The sequence below is a fragment of the Dermacentor albipictus genome, chromosome 6 (assembly GCF_038994185.2).
Source record: "Dermacentor albipictus isolate Rhodes 1998 colony chromosome 6, USDA_Dalb.pri_finalv2, whole genome shotgun sequence".
NCBI lineage: Eukaryota > Metazoa > Arthropoda > Arachnida > Ixodida > Ixodidae > Dermacentor > Dermacentor albipictus.
Genome location: NC_091826.1, coordinates 32280398 through 32300764, shown reverse-complemented (window position 1 = coordinate 32300764; position 20367 = coordinate 32280398). Strand labels below are relative to the sequence as shown.

The 20367-nt window shown below is 46.5% G+C and overlaps 1 protein-coding gene across 3 annotated transcripts; it reads left to right on the top strand.

The window, feature by feature from the left end:
- Window positions 1–418: 418 nt before the first annotated feature.
- On the top strand, window positions 419–19470 carry LOC139060932 (uncharacterized). Of its 3 annotated transcripts, XM_070540279.1 has the most exons (3): window positions 443–762; window positions 12744–13067; window positions 17808–19470. In XM_070540279.1, exons 1-3 carry the CDS (start codon window positions 469–471, stop codon window positions 18960–18962), a joined length of 1773 nt encoding a protein of 590 aa, XP_070396380.1. In that variant the 5' UTR covers window positions 443–468; the 3' UTR covers window positions 18963–19470. The 3 variants fall into 3 exon arrangements, with proteins under 3 accessions (XP_070396382.1, XP_070396381.1, XP_070396380.1); XM_070540281.1 differs by lacking the exons at window positions 12744–13067; window positions 17808–19470 and adding an exon at window positions 2837–5053 and having other exon boundaries at window positions 419–762; XM_070540280.1 differs by lacking the exon at window positions 12744–13067 and having other exon boundaries at window positions 442–762.
- The last annotated feature ends 897 nt before the right edge of the window (window positions 19471–20367 follow it).

Below are 20367 nucleotides of genomic sequence, written 5' to 3'. Positions count from 1 at the left end.
GAGCATTCGCAGAATATTTTCGTTGCCAGAGTATTCAGCGTCACATGCTGCCTTGTTCACGGACAAAAGATCCAGATACTCGTTGACGGTTTTGAAACCAAAATATCGCCAATATCATGCAATCTGCTTTTTTGTCTTTATTTCTATTGTTCCCACAAGAAACAAGCCTGCGTTCTATCTTTATCTTATTCCCCTGTTATGCGTTTCCACACATAACGTGTGTTTCTTGCTGACGATGTTGATACGCGAAATCAGCCGCTCCATGCCGCGTAGCAAAGGCCTACAGAAGTGAAAAACATGGAATATTGGCACGTGGTCTAGTCCGAAGAGCCTATGCTTTCTGTCTTCTCTCCTACGCCCAACGACGCGTTTTCGATAACCCGGTAGCGATAAGCTTAGTGCAAAAAAAAAAGAAAAGGCAGCTCCGTTCTTTTGCTGAACGCAGGATTGGTGCCTGAGGACATTGCCATGCCTGGTCTGGAGCGAGAACGGGTACATCGTTTTCGGGACCACGCAGTCGCGGGCGTCAACTGGCGACCGACGCGGTTCGTCGACGAGGTGCCGAATTCGCGTGTTTGCTGCCTCTGCCGCATGATCCCGAAACGGACGGTGCTGTTGCCGTGCTCGCACGTTCTTTGCCAATCCTGCCACGCAGCCAGCTCGGTAGCTGGCGCCGGATTGTGTCCATTGGATCGAGAGCCGTTCGAGGAATCGGAGTGCCACGGTGCCGATTTCCCTGCAAGGAAAGCTGACGCATTGCAAGTGAGTACACAATGATTTACCATTTCTTCAACCGAATAATTGTTTTATAAAGCGTCCATAAACTACAACGACAATAATAAGCGGTCTCGTTCACTTTCTTTCAGTAACCTTAATTTGCATTAGTTGCAGCGCCGTAGATGTCCAACCCTTATGCTAAAGTGAATACATTGTAACTGCAGAACAATAAAATATCCAGCTACAATAACTATGATTGCGTTGCTATCCTTTTATAACTGCGCATTCATTAATTTCGCGAAGAGAGAGCGCACTAATATTTCCTGAATTTGGCGCCGCGCCCAGAGCACAAGCATTTCAGTGTGACGTCCTAAATTTTCAGTCTTATGCACTGCCTGGGCCATTTTTTGTTTTTGTTTTTTAAGGAAAACGTTCGCAAAATTGAACAGGTGAAATTCTTTTTCTCCCCGTGCAATTCAGCTGTATTGCTAGTAAACCGTCAACTACGCTTAAACAAACTGCCAAGTTAATCACGTCACGCAAAGCTGTTGAGAAATTAAAGAGGGTGTCGTCACCCTACTCTAGGCGGCCCATGTTGTGGTTTTACAGGGCACCTGTTACGGCAGCTGCGTCGATATTCATATTTCAGAAGGGTACTTTATTTGATGCGCCTTCGGTTAATATCGCTCGTTCGTTTCTCTTTAATATTTAGATAGTAGTTGACACCGCTTTTTGATGCAAGAATCGAACCCTTGCTATGAAATCTCACCTCTACGTTGATTAAATCGGACGGAATATAGAAGCGGGATCTAAGCGCTGTTCGGAGAGGACGTATATCTTTTCGAATGTGCGCTATCGAAAGACAAAACACTTTTATTCGATCTTGGGTTGTATCTCCAGCATGCGTGCTGACGAAAATAATGTCTTAACATCTAGAAACTGAATATAGTTGTCATTGGCCAGTTCAAGAGCAGATTTGAATTTCGAAATTCTAAACTGATGAAGAGGGGCACACCCAACACTTACCTTTATGGTGCTTTGCAAAAGTCATGTATTCACCAAATTGAGCGTAGTGCGTCTAGTCAAGTAGACAGATTGAAACCTTCTGGATGTCTAATGTCTGTCATTTCATGTGTCTGTGAAACATTGCTTCAAATATTAAAACGGGGACGGAAGTGCCTAACCAAAGATTGTGACAAAAGACATATGCATGTTATTCCATACTTCCATAAAGTTGCACACAATTTGAAAAGGTCGCAAAACCACACAATGTCAATCTAGTGTCTGCATCGTCTTGTAGATTGTCACCAGTGTGACCTTCAAAACAAAAAGCACCAGAAACGCATACAATGTCATACTAATCACCGGACCAATTACACTGAATGTACTTCAGATGGTGCATATCAGATACGCTTAGATTGTGGACGTGTTTATGTAGGACAAACTGGCCAGTGCTTCGATGAGAGGGCTAGACGACACAATAATGACAGTAGAAAAGGATATGGTAGTTACTTGGCTGAATGCTGCAAGAAGTGCGCATGCACAAGCATGTTTGGTAACACAACGTTCTTGAGAAAAGAAAACACAAAAACAGAACATGAAATAGTTGAAGGATATTTTATAAGGAAAGCAGGTGACAAGTACCTCAGCTGTCCGTCTTTAGTTTTGAAAAAAAAAAAGTGATGTTTCTTTTGAGGTATCTATGCACATGACCTGATTGACCATACAATCGTGTGTATGATCTGATTCAATTATACAATCTTTTGTGCGTATGGTTATGAGCGCATGATGTACCTGGTGCGCAGTGCAAAAATAGATGATCGCTTGAAATAAACGCCACTCGGAAGTGGCGCCAGTCCTGGCGTGTATGTTGCTTTCTGCGTCATCTTAGACACGTTTTTATGAAAACTGTAAAGGCTGTTCTTGAAAGAGAGATGAAATCTTACTACGGACAATTTCCGATAATCTGCGGAACATATCTTCCCGTGCCGTTACGTAACTTTCCGTTTTCGTGCGATGCCGAGACATCACGCCTATGCTTTCGTTCTATCTGCCTACGAACAAAAAATGCATAGCTCTGCCAAAATATTTCACTTTGTTTTTTTTTTGTCCTACCTAGGTTTGCTGCTGGAACGAAGCACACGGGTGCGAGTTCGTGGGCCCCGTGGAAGGTGTACTCAGGCACTACGAGAAGGAATGCACGTTCCACGTCGTGGAGTGTTTGCGTTGCGGCAAGGGCGTCGCGCACAAGAACCTGCCATCGCACTACGTGAGCAGTTGCAGTGCCAGTGACCCTGCAGCGCTGACACTGCAAGACGCGACCAGTGCCCTGGAACATCTGCAAGCTGCTTTGAGGGACCAGGGCCAGCTGCTGGCTGCAATTAAAAGTCAGGCCAGTGAGGTTGCCGAGCAGGTCAGAAGTCAGGAGGCCGGGTTCGCTGAGCTCGCGCGCGAGCTCAGAGCATCTGAGCACAACTTCAAGGAAGAAGTGGCGCAAATCTCGGCCGCAATATCTTTGGCGGTGCCGCACCAGCCAGCTTCTCTGCAAAATCCTGTGCGGGAAACCAGCCCGTCGTCACAGGAGCCGTTGTGCTTGGAGAACACGCTCATACTTCGAAAGCTGGAACGCTTGGCAAGCTTGCCAGTAAGCGCTCCGGGGCGTTTGCGTCAAGACTCCCCGCCGAATTCTCGCCAACCTGCAGTCGCTGCCCACTGCGTGCCTTTCTTCGGTCGTGAGGAAAGCGTTCGTCATTTAAACAACGCTCTGCGAACGGCCTGTCTGCTCGGTGGAGAACATCCCGAGAACAGGTACCTCCTGACCCTCGAAAACGCCGACGAAATTTTCCAGTGCCCCGAACAGGAGACGCAATTTGCTCGCGTGACTGTGCCACACACGGGAGACGCTTATGTTAATCTAGCCGTCGGTACGGCTGTCGTTGAGGCATCTACGTGTCTCGCTGTAGAGATTCAGTTCAACGGGATGGCGGAGGGCTCTCGGCCGTCGTTACCTCGATGGTACGTGTCGGCGTTGCACCCGGAAAATGTCCAGGCTCTCTACATGCATGCATCTGACAAGCATTGTACTTGTGTTCGCGATCGGGAATCAACGAACCATTTTCACCGCTTGTTCTGGGCAAGCCTCTCTTCCTTGAAATGCCGTGGTTACCTTCGAGAGGGAATGATGACGTTCGAGGTCCACTTATCTGGCTCGACCGAGGGTGAAGGTACTCGTGCATCTAACGCTGATGAGAACTGAGCGTGCTTCACAGCGCAGTTTCATTGTGGCAGCTTCCTGCCTTTCGGTGATGACAGCTTAGCGATGTTTTGGTAACCGTTATTCTTAAGCACAAAAAATAAGGTGTTGAGAAATTTCTCGTTTCGCACATTTCTTTTTGCCTTCTACTTAAATTGTTTGTTGGTATCTTTGGAACTGTTAAGCCGATGCTTTGACTTGATTGTTCGTTTACGTTTGTGCTTTTCGCGCTGCAACAAGGAGTCTCACAGGTGGTTTTTACTGTTTAGACATCCTTGGTGAAGACTTTCCTATCTGTCTACACTGTTTATTTGCTATATCTGTCTAGACGGTGCCATCAGAATCCGATAAGACTATCGGATTCTGGCCACTTGGCCACGTGATGCCATCGCGCCACGTGGCGCAATGGCCTAGAGTTAAAATTAAGATGCGCGGCTATCAAAAGTATTCAGGCTGACACTAATGACATTCTCTACTGGAAGCCAGTCATATGTGTTTTCTGGCTGATAACCGTGGTAAGTAGCAACGCTATTATCTAACTCTGAATGAGCATACAATGTTGCCACAGGAGGCGTGTCTCTTCTATCAGATAATTGCTGTTGAGGGGTGAAGCCCTGAGCCCAAAATGACTCATTTCGAACATTCCTGTACAGGATACCCCGTAGACCGAAGGAAGTTGTTGACGACTGACCTGCGTCCAGACTTTCAAACGAATGTACTTTCGTGATTGCCCTATAATGCCTGACTACGGGGGGGGGGGGGGAGGGGGAGTGAGTTATTTTTCCTGTTGCCCTTAAGTTGATAAGGGGCTGGAATTCACTGCGTACCTGAAACACTTGTGCCGCAGTTGTGAGCGTCATGAAGCGATGGCAGCAATGAACGTGCTCATAAACGCTTCACCGATTGGTGAACCCTTTATTTAAAATTTGGCGCCTGTCACTTTGTCCTGACTCGTACTTCAAGTGTGCTCTTCTCACTTGAAACGGTTGAGGGTAACGAGCCCGGATCTTTGATTTTGCCTGTGTTTGAAGGGCTTTGTTGCCGTAGGCGTAATAGGAGCAATTAATAAAGCGTTACCTCTGAGATGCAGTTTGGCTACAACGCACTCATGTCGTGGAGCTTTGCGCGTGCAACTCGAACGCCTGGTTTCCTCTTCGAGGCCGCAAAATTACTGCATGAGTGTTTTTGCTTTGCTCTGCTATTAAAATGCAGCTTTCCTTGTTGACAATCAAACTAAAAATCTTGAACTCATCAAATGAACGGATCTTCGTTTGCCTGTGTCACCTAGAAGGTCAATGAACGCAAAATGTCAGTTCCGCCTGCAGGAAGAATTATAAAAGTGACAGCGAGGTTCAACGTTGGTCTGAAGCTCTTCTGACGGTGCTCAGCAGTGGGCAAGGAGACATGTTGGCAAGCTGTGACCGGAAAGGCCCCGTCTACTACGGAGCAAAAGCAGCCGTGGCTGCTGCCAAGAAGAAAGAGCGAGCAAAAAATGGAGTCACTTAAATAACCTTGCGTGATTTGAATGCGAAAGCATTACGGGATGTCCCGTGACCTGCCGTCATACGTGAGCGTCTCGGAATAAATTTCACTTCCAATTATCACGTGACCATGATACTTGACGTCATACATTGTGACGCGTCCTTCACAGCTCTACCTCAATCCACCTCGCTTTAATTTGTACCATCCTTAATCCACCTTACTACACAGTGCTTTAATTTGTAACCACCTTAATCCTCCTTAAGCACAAATGATAGGCAATGGCCACACCTGTCGACTCCGATACGTTGCCACTTTTCGCAGAAAGCCTCTTCGCCTTTTACGCTGTCAGCGGCTAAAACCCTGACAGCGCATCAAAAATTGCCGTCCCTTATTTGTAGCATACTCGTGGCTCCGTTTGCATCAAAGGACACGCTATCTCGGTAGAATGCAACACAAGACCACTATATTCGATCTCATGTACGTCGCTTAAGGCCTGTTTGCGCATTTCGTGTGCCTGCAGGGTCGATCATTCGTTAGCGACATGTCTGAGGTCGCCGGTGCCACTGCGTGCAAGTGTGCGAGCCAAGTAGCGACATTACGTGTATGTGGTACCACGCACGTATCCAGTCTTGTCGTAAATATCCGCATTGATACAAGTATTGTCCTAAGTAACAATTTGCATACGCAAAATCTGGCCTATGAGTTGCCTTTTTTAGTTTCTCGTTGTTTTCCTCGCTTTGTAGCACACACATTCCCACGTTATCTTCTTTCACAGATGCAGTGTCCACTCATGGAAACATGCTTTGTTTACGACGTGTGATGCGGTCGTTGGTTATAAGGACTCGGTATTCGCCGGTGTTCACGAACATGATCAGAGTGAAAAGTAGTTAATTACCCTACTGCAGTAATATAATTACCAAAATAATTAGTTCGAGGAGCCGCCGAACGAAGTGTCCTTGTTCCGACACGTCGCGTAGGACAAACTGGCATCAATGCCGGGCCGTTCCCGCTCTTCACAGTGGCGGACAGCTCATTACGTAGTTGAGGGTTGGGGGAAATTATTTCTCGCTTTGACAGTTGGCGAGCATACCAACTTGAGATGGAAAGCTCGTCACCCAGAGTCACGATCGATCCCAAGCAACTGTAGATAACTGACAAGGTCCCTCGCATTACAAACGAGGCAAGATCCCAGCACACTTGCTGTCCCGAATAATATTCCTACGCACAGTCGTCGCGTGTCGCGAAATTGCCGGTCCGGTCGACAGTGATTTGTTGTAATAATAATTTGCTGTGGCCACTGTAGGTGACGAAAGGATAAATTGAACGCCCTTTCACCTCTGTGAAGAGGGGTTGAAGAAGCATCGCTTCATAAGTTGTTTGCATTGACGTTATTGGGGCCGCCATCTTCCTCTATTAATGAAAAACGGCGACAGCACGAAATGTGACAGCATGGCAGATGCGTCATTTTGATTGATTCTGAATGGTTGCAGCGTGCTACTGTGAAGTAATGCGCTCGCACTCAGAGAAAGAAAGGAGGAAGACGGCACTGGAAGAAACACGGACAAGGAACCACGCTTATTTTTCACAACTACTGACTACACAAGCGCTGATATCAGCACGCATCAGACTGCTCACGCTTCTTGATGTGTTACTTTCGCCTTTCCTTTGTGTGCGAGTTCGCAGTAGCCTGCTGCGTCATTCAACAGCCAACTAACCCCGACGATGGCGCGTGTTTTGCCAACCGACAAACAACACGCGTAAAACTCCAATCACACGTGCGCGTTGGAACGCGTCAGCAAGCGCCGCGCTGCACGGAGTGGCGCTGCGCCCGAAGGGGTGCCTCGACGCACGCGCTCTCCTCCGCCGCCGTGCAGGGTGTTACGTTTCGCCTACGACGTGCGGTATAGCCGGCGCGGATGCAACGGACGCCGGGGCTTCGTTCAAAGCGGCGGACATTTTGGCCCGTTCGGAGCTGCCGCAACGCCTTCCCGCCAAGCGCGTCCAGGCATGTTTCACTGCCACGTGTCTTCGTATGTGCGTGTGTGTGTGTGTGCCCACGCTTGTCAAAGCGCGGCAGCCGGGGAGAGGAGCTTCCCAAGTGTGAAGCGAGGAGGTCTGACCGGCGCCGGCTCGGCTGATGCGTCACTACACTCGTCTCAACATGTCTCTCAGCTTGTCCGTGCCCCGCTGTCACTTGGCCTCGTCCCGTGACGTTCCCTCTTGCCCTCAACTCCGAGAGTATAAAAACAGCTGCCCCCGGACGCCAGGAGAGAGGCTCCGATTTCTTCTGTTGAGTAACGTGCTCTCCCGTCTCTCCACTTCAATCGACCTGACCGCCCGCTCTTTGCGATGCTAGAATAAACAAGTTGTTCTGTTAGCAGTCGACTCATGCTTTGCTCGGACCTTCGGATGCTTCCAGTTGTGCCCCAGGCCGCCAGGCCAACGCTACCCTTGGGGCTTGCGACCCAGTTGCAACAACCCGTGCCAGTGGTCCGATTGCAACAACGCGCGTCAGCGCTGAGATTCCAACAAGGGTGAAGACAACCGCGTCGTCTGCTACGGCGTCCGCCATTATGATGCCCGCTCCGTAGGCAGTCAATGGGCATCGCGCAGCTGCATGTGCAGTTCGCTTTGATAGCTGTGCTGCTTTAATGATATGTCGAGAACACGAAATTTTCGCATCAGCAGTGTGAAGGTATCAATTTAATATTTTATCATTGTTATTTTTAAAGCGGAATTTCCAACTGGACTTGCTGGCAGCAGAAAACTGCCGTCCACGCCAGCCGCGCAGACCTTAAAAGAACGTCTTGTTCGGCTAGCTGGTGACTGTTCACCTTCGTTAAAGGCACGAACCATACGCAGGCACTAGTTTTTTTATCGCAGGCACGCATTTTTATGTTTAGCTTGAGTATACAGCATGCGCTTTCATTGAATGTTTGATTTTATTTTGTGGCCGTATTCTGCTCAGCAGTGCTTCCATAGTTATTCTTAATTTTGTTTTGAAGTCTTTTACCTTAATGTAAATATGCAGATGAGGGTAAACAATATTGAATGCGTACCATATTATTTGGTGCCTTACATGTGGCTTATATCGCACTAATCACGACTCTCTCTTAGTAATTGACTATAAAGCCCTGTTTAGCTTTCCAAATTAAAATATTAAAGCTTCTTGCCTATACTGACAGGTGGAACAAGGGTAGTGAGCTAAGAAATGATTTTAAGTATAAAAAGTGGCACCCTGTTTTATGTATGCTCAAAAAGGCAATGTTGTAGGTCAATTAATGCTGACGTCATGAGGTCCACAAAGTTCGCGGAGTCCGAACACAACAGCTCTGTTTTTCATCTAATTCTGTCACCGCCCAAAATAAATTTCTGTCGTTAAACGGACACGTAGCCTTGAAAGCCTCACCAATGATCTCTTAACCGATATTCAAATAATTCGCCGATCATCGGGTGAGAAAAAAAAATAGCGAATGCACAGACAATGCATGATCAAATTAGTCATGCCCAATGCACAACTACGTGGCTCCTATACATAGAAGTAACCACTCATTTATTGTAACTAAATAAGTCATGATGAGTAGTGACATGACATGCTTGTCATGACCATACATGCGTCATGCGTGGTCATAGGTTTCACCCCCCCCACAAAAAAACACACGCATGAACATACACACGCACGGACACCAAGTACCACCAGAATCGGACAGCGGCACAGGAATAACGCCGGGAAAACACGTCAACACGATCCGTATGTCATTACATGAAAGGCAAGCTTGAAGGTCACCTTAGCTTTTACTGCGCCATGCGTATGCTCTTCCAGCTAAGTACAAGATCAAATTGTACGAGACGCTGGTCACAAAAAGCGCACAACGTACGCGTACTGAACATCCTGACGCTCTTGCAGCCGGTGTAGAGCAAGCGATTAAAAACAAAGCATTTTGTGTTATCCAGAAATAAACGAGTTACGCACGCATGCATATGCGCCAGATATGAAGAACACAAGACGAACACGCCACGGGAAAAACACAAATGAACGAATAACTACGAATGCAGAAATGGCATAACACACTGCACACAAACGTCTAGCTGATGCTGTTCGATGACGTTGTGGTCTTTTTCATATTTCGCTGGCTGCACCTCTCTTCAGTAGAGGAAACAACACACACGATGTGTTAATTGCTGGGCACACCTCAGTTAGGTGTCTCCTACGATTATCTACACACATACCAACAGACAGCTTGATAAGTAGAACCACTAAGACTTAGCTAATTACTTTCGAATGATCATTTTATGTCCGAGACTAAAAAAAATTTCTGGCAGCTTCTGGGAAAGACTCTAAACAGCATGCACATTTTCTTATCGCGTTAGATATCGCACATTTCTTTAACCGTGGTGAATGATGCGGAGATGCCGGAAACGTGAGGATATTTCGGAGTATTTGATATATTCATATTGCAGTAACCAGTTTTATTTCTGCAATGTGCCCTGTGGAAGCTAACAGTTAAGAATTCTGATTAACCGGCAACTTGTTCTTCAAGGATGATATCTCATGCTCTCTACAATGTTCTCCCAATAAATGTACTGCGATGGTGCTAAATTGTATTTTATCTCTCACTTAAGGTTTTTCGAGTGCTTCAGTTGGCATTTGAGTTGGTATTTTGCGCAACTTGAGCACCGTTCGCATATTAGAATAATTACTAACTGAACGATACTGATAATACTACTAATAATAAAGATAACCGAGGGCACAACTTCAGCTTCAGCAAGAAATTGAAACCAAATATAGCCTACTGGACTTGTTGCCTGCGTTTACGCGAAATCGACTCACTCCAATTGGTTGCACACAGCACTCGAACGATATCACTGGCAGCCTGAAGCTTAGTGAAACGAAAAGACTGCATTTCCTCTTAAAACCAAAGAACGTGGCAAGAGAAGGGAAGCGGCAGTGAACGCACTTTTTGAAGCTTCCTCACGTCACTTGAATATTCTTGCGTATATGTGTTCTTTGATTCCGACTTTCGCCTGCTTGTTGCATGACGTTCATTATATACCAAAATAACCATAAATCGTTTTATTTCTCTGGGCACTGTTTGTGTGTGTGCCTCGATATGTAGCAACTCAGGATACCTTCTCGCCAACCACCAAACTTTGATAATGTGAACGGTGACGTGCTGAAAAAAAAAACATCCTTAAAGGATACATGTGCTCTAAAACAGTTCAAAAAAGGAGCCAATCGTTTGTAAGAGTAAGCGTTCACTCTACCGATCAGGCGATGCCAGGTGTCTCAGACCGAAACACCTGGCATCCCGGCTGCAGCATTCAGGCATCTTTTTTGCAGAGTCAATTTATTATCCACATTTGATCGTTAAGCCTTGGTTCCTACTGTTACTTACAAGCGTTTACCCGACACCATAAGCAGAACGGCGACATCGAATATGCCAAGGACATCAGCCATGGCGCCAAACTGCGGCCTATTCGTGGCCCGCTTGGCCGTTGCACGCGCGGGAGTAGGGCAATCTAAGTGCAGTCGAGCGCCTTTATAACGAAGTGCTTGTGGTCTCCGAAATTGTTCGTTGTACAGGTCACTCCTTTGCAAAGGTCGAGCAGAGCACGCCTCGCAATAGAACCATTACATAACTATTCCTTCCTTATACAGGTCATTTCGTTGTATAGATATTCGTTGTAGAGGCGCTCGACTGCAGCAACAGCAGCGCCGCCACCGCTGCTGGCATGCCGTGCTGTTTAACACTCCATGATGCCGCCATCGCTTCCACCTTCCTTTCTAGCCACCGCAATTGCCCATCGTTACCATGGTAACCGAACTTACGCAGCGCCAGAGTTCCCTCTAGTAATTCGAGTGGTAAACCGTGTGGTATAGGGAAGGCCAAAAGGGTGTACGTCTGCTCTCAGGTTTCCCCAAGTCTTGGCAAACATGGTAACGTGGCCCATTGAATTAGCATTTCTCCATGGTGACCTCATTTTATTTTCTTTATCTTATATTCCGTGAAGTTTCCCGTTGACTTTAGAATAAAGCCGCAAGCAAGAGTGGGCAGTGGGACATTGTCTCTCTGTATAGACCACATAATGCACTTTAATATTACACGCCAATGCCGTACACTGTAAGAACACTCCAAACACACCATTCGGAACAGAATTATAAACTTCAATAATCAAACAAAATTGCTACAAACATATATACAAAGATATGTTGCAAACACATTCGAACAAACAAACATTTTGAAGACGCACTAACCTCTGTGAAAAAGAACAGAAGACCCGCCGTGGTTGCTCAGTGGCTATGGTGTTGGGCTGCTGAGCACGAGGTCGCGGGATCGAATCCCGGCCACGGCGGCCGCATTTCGATGGGGGCGAAATGCGAAAGCACCCGTGTGCTTAGCTTTAGGTGCACGTTAAAGAACCCCAGGTGGTCACTCCACTACGGCATGCCTCATAATCAGAAAGTGGTTTTGGCGCGTAAAACCCCCAATATTATTATTATAAAGAACAGAAGTGCTAACGTCGTAACAGAAAGAACAGATCCAGTGGTAAAGACGATTACAAAATTTTCAGTCGCGATTCAAATGAAGGCATAGTTGCTGCTGCTACCACATCACCCGGTAGACGAATCTGATCGCGCCCGTACAGTTCCCGGGGAGAGAAAAAAAACCTTGTATGCGTAGTCCTACAAAACAATTCTTTGTTTCTTGGAACCAATCATTCCAAAACCACGACAATACACGACAACAGAAAAAAAAACAAAACTGCTGAAACAAAGAATACCTATAGCCTGGGAAGAATTGGCGGAGTCTTACACGACGATCCAAATCGAAAGACGAAAATCTACCACTACACGCATTGAGAATTCGCAAAATATTTTCGTTGCCAGAGTATTCAGCGTCACACGCTGCCTTGTTCACGGACAAAAGATTCAGATACTCGTTGGCGGTATTGAAACCAAAATATCGCCAATATCATGCAATCTGCTTTTTTGTCTTTATTTCTATTGTTCCCACAACAAAAAAGCCTGCGTTCTATCTTTATCTTATTCCCCTGTTATGCGTTTCCACACGTAACGTCTGTTTCTTGTTGACGACGTTGATACGCGAAACAGCCGCTCCATGCCGCGTAGCAAAGGCTTACAGCAGTGAAAAACATGGAATATTGGCACGTGGTCTAGTACGAAGAGCCTATGCTTTCTGTCCTCTCTCCTACGCCCAACGACGCGTTTGCGATAACCCGGTAGCGATAAGCTTAGTGCGAAAAAAAAAGCAGCTCCCTTCATTTGCAGAACGCAGGATTGGTGCCTGAGGACACCGCCATGCCTGGTATGGAGCGAGAACGGGTGCATCGTTTTCGGGACCACGCAGTCGCGTGCGTCAACTGGCGACCGACGCGGTTCGTCGACGAGGTGCCGAATTCGCGTGTGTGCGGCCTCTGCCGCATCATCCCGAAACGGACGGTGTTGTTGCCGTGCTCGCACGTTCTTTGCCAATCCTGCCACGCAGCCAGCTCGGCAGCTGGCACCGGACTGTGTCCGCTGGATCAAGAGCCGTTCGAGGAATCGGAGTGCCACGGAGCCGATTTCCCTGCTAGGAAAGCTGACGCATTGCAAGTGAGTACACAATGATTTGCTGTTCATTTAACGGAGTAATTGTTTATTAAAGCGCCCATAAACGGCACCAACAATAATAAACGATTTCGTTCGCGCTTTCTTTCACTAAGCTTAATTTGCATCAGTTGCAGCGCCGTATATCTACAAGCCTAATGCTAAGGTGGATATATTATCACTGCAGAACAATGAGATATCCAGCAGCAAATAACTATGCTTCCGTTGGTATCCATTTATCACTGCGCATTGATTAATTTCGCGAAAAGGAACACGCACTAACATTGCCTGAATTTCGCACCGCGGCCAGAGCACAGGAAATTATGCGTGACGTCAGAAATTTTCAGTGTTATGCATTCCCAGTTGAAAAAAAGAACAGGCATTCCTGTCACAACTGCAGAAATTTCTTTTGTACGACAGAAGTTCCTGACGTTTCTGTAGTTGTGGCAAACATTTCTGACGTTACGACATAAATTCCGATCTCGCAACAGAAATGTTCTGTGGCGACAACAAGAGTTCTGTAGTCGTAACAACAGCTTTCTATGGTGACAGCCATTCTGACGTTACGACAGCAATTCTGACATCGCAACATAAACATTCGGTCCCGACGGCCAAGAGTTCTGAAGTCGCAACAGAGACGTTCTGTCACGACAACAAGAGTTCTGTAGTCGTGACAACAGCTTTCTATCGTTACAGCGATTCTGACGTTACGACAAATTCTGACGTCGCAACAGAAACATTCGGTCACGACGGCCAAGAGTTCTGAAGTCGCAACAGAAACGTTCTGTCCCGACAAGGTTTTATGATGTCGCAACAACAATTTTCTATCACAACAGCGATTCTGACGTCGCAACAGGCACTCTCTGTCGGGACTACACATTTTCTGTCGTGGCGTTAGAAATGTGCCACTTTCTATCGCAGCGACGTAAGTTGTGACGCCGCGACAGAAGCGCTTTTGGTCGCGACGCTTTAAAATTGTATGTCAGTTTCGCATCGGTGGTGTACACTGTACTTTTCTCGTGCGCAGTATTCAATCGCGCTTCTCTCAAGCCGGCAATGCTGATAGCACCGACACCGGTATTAAAGACCACGTGACCAATTTTTATAATTGTGCCGTGGCGACGAGGCACCAGCACCGCCCTACCGGCCTCCTCAAAATCGGCCACTGATCAATGTCATACCATCTGCGGGAATGGCTGCGTATCCGCTTTGTTTTTCTTAGTAACGTGTAGCACACAGGCCTGTGGACTTACATGTGCCGTTACACTGACACATTAGTTAATTTCCCATAAATATTGCGTAAGCTTTTGTGAAGCGAAAAAAAAGTTTTTGGTTGTTCCACAAAGTTGCGTGAAAATGTGTTACGTGAAAAGAGCGGTGTTGCTTGTAGACCTGCCTAAATTCCTGGTCTCGCTAATCCGTGCCTTGCATACGCGATCCGTAATATGGGCGACGAAGCGGGCACACTTGTCATCTTCCTACGTTTTGGAGCATGAGTAAGTCGCTTACAGACATTTCAGCCTGGTCGATATAATCTTTCCCACACGTTATTGGAATAGACGAGCATTTAAAGAAAGAACATGCATTCATGCTTCTTTTGGCAACGTCGCTTGCTCTCATCGCAAATCCGAGGGCAGAGCTTGGACAGGATTCAGGCGCCAAGAGCACCACAATATAATGTCTGTCCATGTCGTTCTTGTGCTTGTGTGAGATATTCTACATATCAGGCGTAACCTTCACATATATGAAGGTGTATGGCTTTGAGCTTTCATAGGAAGAAGTGACATGACGGATATGCATTCAAACAAGCTGATTAATCGGTGGTGCGTTTTTCATAACAAACAATTGACACTAGCGTTCCTCTTCACCTGTTCCCTGTGTCCAATCGGAAATTTTTTGCGCTAAGTTTTCCAGTCAACATGATAGACCAACTGACCCAACATTCAGTTCTTCCAAATCCTTTTCCTGACACCTGTGCTAGTCACGCTGGAGAATCTCGCATACCAACCTCTTTTTTGCTCCTATCTTGCGAAATTTTATTTGAATTAGTGACTTCAGGACTACGTACAGCCAACAGATGAGCTGAGGCGCTTTGTAGGAGCCCAAACTATTAATAATATAAATTTATTGGAGTAATCGTAAAAACCGGGCGGGTCACCGTAACTCAGAACACCGTGCACACAAGAAACGTTCTTCTGTCCGTCCGCATTGTAACTGAGCATCACTTGTTTTGGATCACCCAACACACAGACGCACACGCACACATTCGCGTGGCTGACCCCGTAGCAGACGCCGCGGTCGTCTGCACTCTGTACGGGCGAGGAGGACATCGAGACAACCTAGCAACCGCCGGAGAAGAACGCCCCTGCTCCCTCGTTTGACCTCCATTGCCTCGCGTGCCGCAGAAGAGGGCATGCATCCGGACCGCGTTCCTCGCTCACGCACGTGAGATTGAACTGCGTTGGCCAACTCACACGCGCACGCTTTCAATCATAGGCAACATCACGGCGACGCCAACGCCGACGGCAGAAATGCGCCTGGAGTATCCATATAATTTATCTCGCAATAAAATAAACACTAGGTTGATAAACGATATAACACTCATTGCCGTAGCCGCAGAAAAAAGAAGGAAACTTGATTCATGCGCAGAATACTAAAAATACGGGCCCTCTCAATTTGTGGAGTTTCCAGCGGTTACTAATTTACGTATTCCCAGTTTTACAGCATGCCACCTTGCTATGTAACGTGCGCAAGCCTGAATTAGCGAGCTACTTGGAGAAGGCACGACTGTGAACAATGTGCTATCATAGTGTCACGTGGTGGTGACGTTGAATAACACAGTAGCGATACTGTGAACAACAAAACTAACTTTTATTGGGCGAACCTGTGCCCACAAAACAGGCTACACTCATAGCACAACGATAGCGGCGAACACAGTCGGCGATCGTCGAAAATCTGATCGGCGGGTAAAGCGCGTCGGCTTTTATAGATCACCCGTCGAATGTTCGAGATTAACCGATGGGACCCGCGTGTCTTCCACAAAGTTCTACACATTCGCGTCACGCGATAAAATCAGATAACACAAAGTTCGGCGGCAACAGACAGCGGATAGCAGCATCTAAAACTTTCCAGAAACTTCATTTACATGCAGGCGCGTCCTGCGCTGCACGATAACATTTGTTAGGTGGCCAAACGTGGTCGCCCGATAAAGATAAGTACACGTGTCAGTAGTATCTTTGGCTCGGTAGCTGGCGCGTTCTGTGCAGCAACCTGTCCCACTGGTGGCTCAAGTTGACCTCTCTCGTTCAGGAGGCGTAGGTCGCGGCATGAATTCTGCAGAAGTCGGTGCATGATAAAACTACATTCATTACTGATTTCTAGCACAGCGTCGAGAATCGCTAGGCTATATATGTCGTTCTTACTTATCAAAACGCTACTTTCAAATTAACAATGCTACTCACTTCGTTCGCCAGGAAAGCAAAAACATGCCAGGAAACATTAATAGACGTCTAATGCAGTTTTGGCCTCACACCGTCACTTATAGTAATTCCCTACCCTTGAGAACTACAAAGTAGAACGCCTTGCCATCGTTAGCTATGTGGAGCAATACGGCTGATTCGTGTCAAGAACAGCATGAATGGCATATTGCAAAAGATAATTTGTAAATAAGATATCAAATGAACATCTTAGTAACGTAAACACACCTTGTATTTTAATATTCGTTTCTTATATGCACCGTTACAGCAATTATTTCGTTGTATTGCGAATTATTAGAAGAAGGGCTTCCGATTTCGACGGGTGTTGTAGTTTCATGCCTTATTTTTCTTGTTCTTATAGTTTTGAACTTTAAAATTCGGTTGGTGTTTTTGAAGCTTGAGGATATATACGGGAGCCTTCATTTTATTGTCTGCAGGATTATTGAAGCATCACCCGTGATACGGCAACACAATAGTATTTCGTGAGCTATGCTGCTTTCTGAGGTAGACATAATAGCACAAAGAATAGATGCGAATATTTGTCTATTTAACAAGGGCTAGCCCAGTAACCTTTTCAGTAATTACGTCACGCCACGTGTTGCAATTTTAGAAATTGTAGCCGGTGGCTTTTGAAGTAGTGTCCACTTCGAACCAATTCTGAGAATGACATTAGGTTCGAGGTATGCGTCTACAAGTTTTTCGAAGAAATGCATTGATGATCCAGTAACTTTAGAGCTTCAGTGTAAAAAGGCGTTCTGTCAGAAAAGTGAAACAACAGTACATTTTTAGGGCAAGTTTCGCGACAGTTATCTCAACATAGGGCTACTTTGAAAATCCGTTCGAAGTGTATTTACCTTATGAAACCACTGGCTTCACTTCGTGTGCTGCAATGTGCGTGGTAAATAAATTAGTTGAAAAGCTAATTAATAAGTTGGTGATTAGCTAATGTTGCGTATTTATTTCTAGTGTAAGTAATGTATATTTACGAGTATTCCAGCTCAATAAGTAGATTGGTGATAAATGCCTCGGGCGATTTTTAAAAATTTTGCTAACGTTTCAACAAAACACTGTGCAACTGAATACCCTTTCGGACTTTTGTTTCTGCTTCTATGTATTGTGTTTTAATTTCGCAATATTGCACTGTGTAAATTTTGAGCGGCTCTGATTGCTCGTAGTTTCAAGCTATTCCGTATGGTTGTCAACGCACGTTGAAACGTAGCTGGCGGCTAAATGTCACATTAAAAACTGCATCTGCTTTTCTTGCATGAAGGCTTACTGCTGGAACGAAGAACACGGATGCGAGTTCACTGGCACCATGGAAGCTTTACTGCGGCACTACGAGATGGAATGCGCATTCCACACTGTGGGATGTTTAAGGTGTGGCCAGGGAGTCCTGCACCAAGACCTGTCAATGCACTACGTGGCTGCTTGCAGTGCCGACGTTTCTTCCGCGGTCACAGAGAACCCCTCCCCGGAACATACAGTGGCACTGACACTTCAAGACTTGAGCAACGCCCAGGAAGATTTGAAGGCACTTTTGAAAGTCCTGTTTCATGATCAACTGCTGCCTGCTATTCAAAGTCAGATGAATGAGCTCACCGAACAAGTTAAGAGCCAGGAAGCCAGATTCACTGAGATCACTACAGAGCTGAAGGCTTCTGAGCGCTCCATGTCATCAGTGTCACAGCTGCCGAATTCGGCTCCGGAAGCCGGCACGTCCTCGTCCCTGTCGTCGCGCTCCGAGAAGGCGCTAATACTTCGCAAGCTGGAACACTTCGCCAACGTGGCACTCAGTGGCCTGGAACGGGTGCGGCGAGACGCACCGCAGCAGAATCATCGCCCTGTCATTGCGTATTGCCAGCCTGTCCTCGCTTCAGCCAAAGCGCATCTGCGTTTAACCAGTGCACTGTCGACATCAGTTTGGTTAAGCGAGGAAGTTAAGAATATGAAGTACGTCCTGACCGTGGAAAACGCTGAGGAAATTTGTAAGTGCGAAGAGAAAAAGAGAACGTTTGCCGAGTTGACGTGGTTCCACACGAGAGACACGTATTTTACGGTTGCCGTCAACAAAAGTACCTACCGTGAAGCTCCTTGTCTCGCGTTGGAGGTTCAGTTCAACGGGCTGCTGGTGGGCTCTCAGTTCGTGCCACTTAAATTGGACCTGAAGGTGTGGAAGGATGATCCCACGGCGGGTTGTTACATGTGCTCCTTTGTCAAAAGATGTTTCTGCGTGCGCGATCAAGATTCACTGCCGCACATTCACCGCGTGTTCTGGATGGAGCTAGATGCCCTTGTAAACGATGGCTATCTTCGAGACGGTGAGATGACGTTCGACATCCAGCTGGAAGACATGACGAACTGGAATTGGGCACGAACTGCTCTTCGCTCCCCAGCATGCGCTGCAACGCCATGTTCTTGCGCTTAACGCGCTCGTATCTCAGATTTAGGAAGTCTCTAATACTCTGCTCTTAATTCGAAGCAGTTAAAACTTTTTGTGTGCTTCGTATCTGGTTATTTAAGTGCTACTTCATGTGTTTCTAAATGTGTTTTGTCTTTTTTGTGCGATTATCAGCTCGGTTACATTTTCATTATGCTAATACGCCTGCTTGACCTGCAGATATTAACTATCGAGACATCCTCCTACATATTATTCCTGCATTATTGCAGTGAGATGTCTGTGTTGACGGCCAGAGGATATACTTTATATATGTATATGAGGATACTTTATATGTAGTAGCATCAAGCTAAGGCTCTTTTCACAAGGTGAGCTGCAATTCAGCGAAAGCTGCTGGGATTAGAGACCGAAACTATAGGCTGTTGTGTGTTCCATGCTACGTAACCAAAACTGACGTATCAGGCATTAGTGCGACCCGAATTAGAATTTTCAGCCGCAATTTCTGTACTTCGCTCTGCTAATAAACAGTTGCACTTGCTCTGTTCTTTTTTGCTGCCTTCTACCAAGGTTTTATTTCCACGCCCAGTTAAAAAAACAGAATTATATGCTTTTACGTGCCAAACCACAATCTTATTATGAGGCACGCCGCAGTGGTGGACTCCGGAAGTGTGGACCATCTGGAGTTCTTTATTAACGTGGAGTCCTCAGTCCACATCGAAATGCAGCCGCCGTGGCCGCGATTCGATCCCGCGAATTCGTGCTTGGCAGCCCAACACTATAGCCACTAAGAAACCATGGCGGGTTCCATATCCCGTTGTCTTGTACTTTCTGAAATAAAAGGGGTACCAATGCGAGCGCCATTTGGTAGGCAGAAATAACCGAGCGTGTGTTAGCCAATAGGTGCAGTCGGTGAAACGATCATCAGGTGTGGCATTGTTCTACGCTGTAGAATCGGTAGACTGGCTGATTGTAAAGTTTTTGACAAGCCGATCTTTGGGTCCCGAGCGGGGATCCTTGCATGCAGGTTGCTGCGGGCACAATCAAAGCAAGGTATTGTTACAAGGCGTAGCATTATTTTTTTGTGTTAGCGACGTAACTAACGAATATGATGGCCGCAGAGTGTTCGCTAATGTGCGCCTATTATTTTCTTTGTTTTTAAGCGTGAAAGACTTTTAGCTCCCGTTGTCGGCGACCTTCGAGTGACCTTGAGCCAAAATCCAGAGCCCTTATCCCAGCACTTATTTGTGCTTGGCGCATTATGGTCTGCACGGCTGCTACGCCATAAAAATCCCAAATCATCATCATCCCAGCACTTACACGAGAACGACCGGGCACTCAAACGACAACATCCGGGCAAGTTACGAGAACAAAGCGAGATCATCCGGGCAACCACTCAAGCCCTTATTACGCACGGCAGTTACGTTCTAAACAAGTT

Excerpts from the sequence above, each read along its gene's own strand:
- LOC139060932 (XM_070540279.1), top strand. The coding sequence starts at position 469 with ATGCCTGGTCTGGAGCGAGAACGGGTACATCGTTTTCGGGACCACGCA. Across the intron at positions 763-12,743 it reads GGAAAGCTGACGCATTGCAA|AACGCAGGATTGGTGCCTGA; the intron begins GTGAGTACACAA and ends CTTCATTTGCAG. Across the intron at positions 13,068-17,807 it reads GGAAAGCTGACGCATTGCAA|GCTTACTGCTGGAACGAAGA; the intron begins GTGAGTACACAA and ends TCTTGCATGAAG.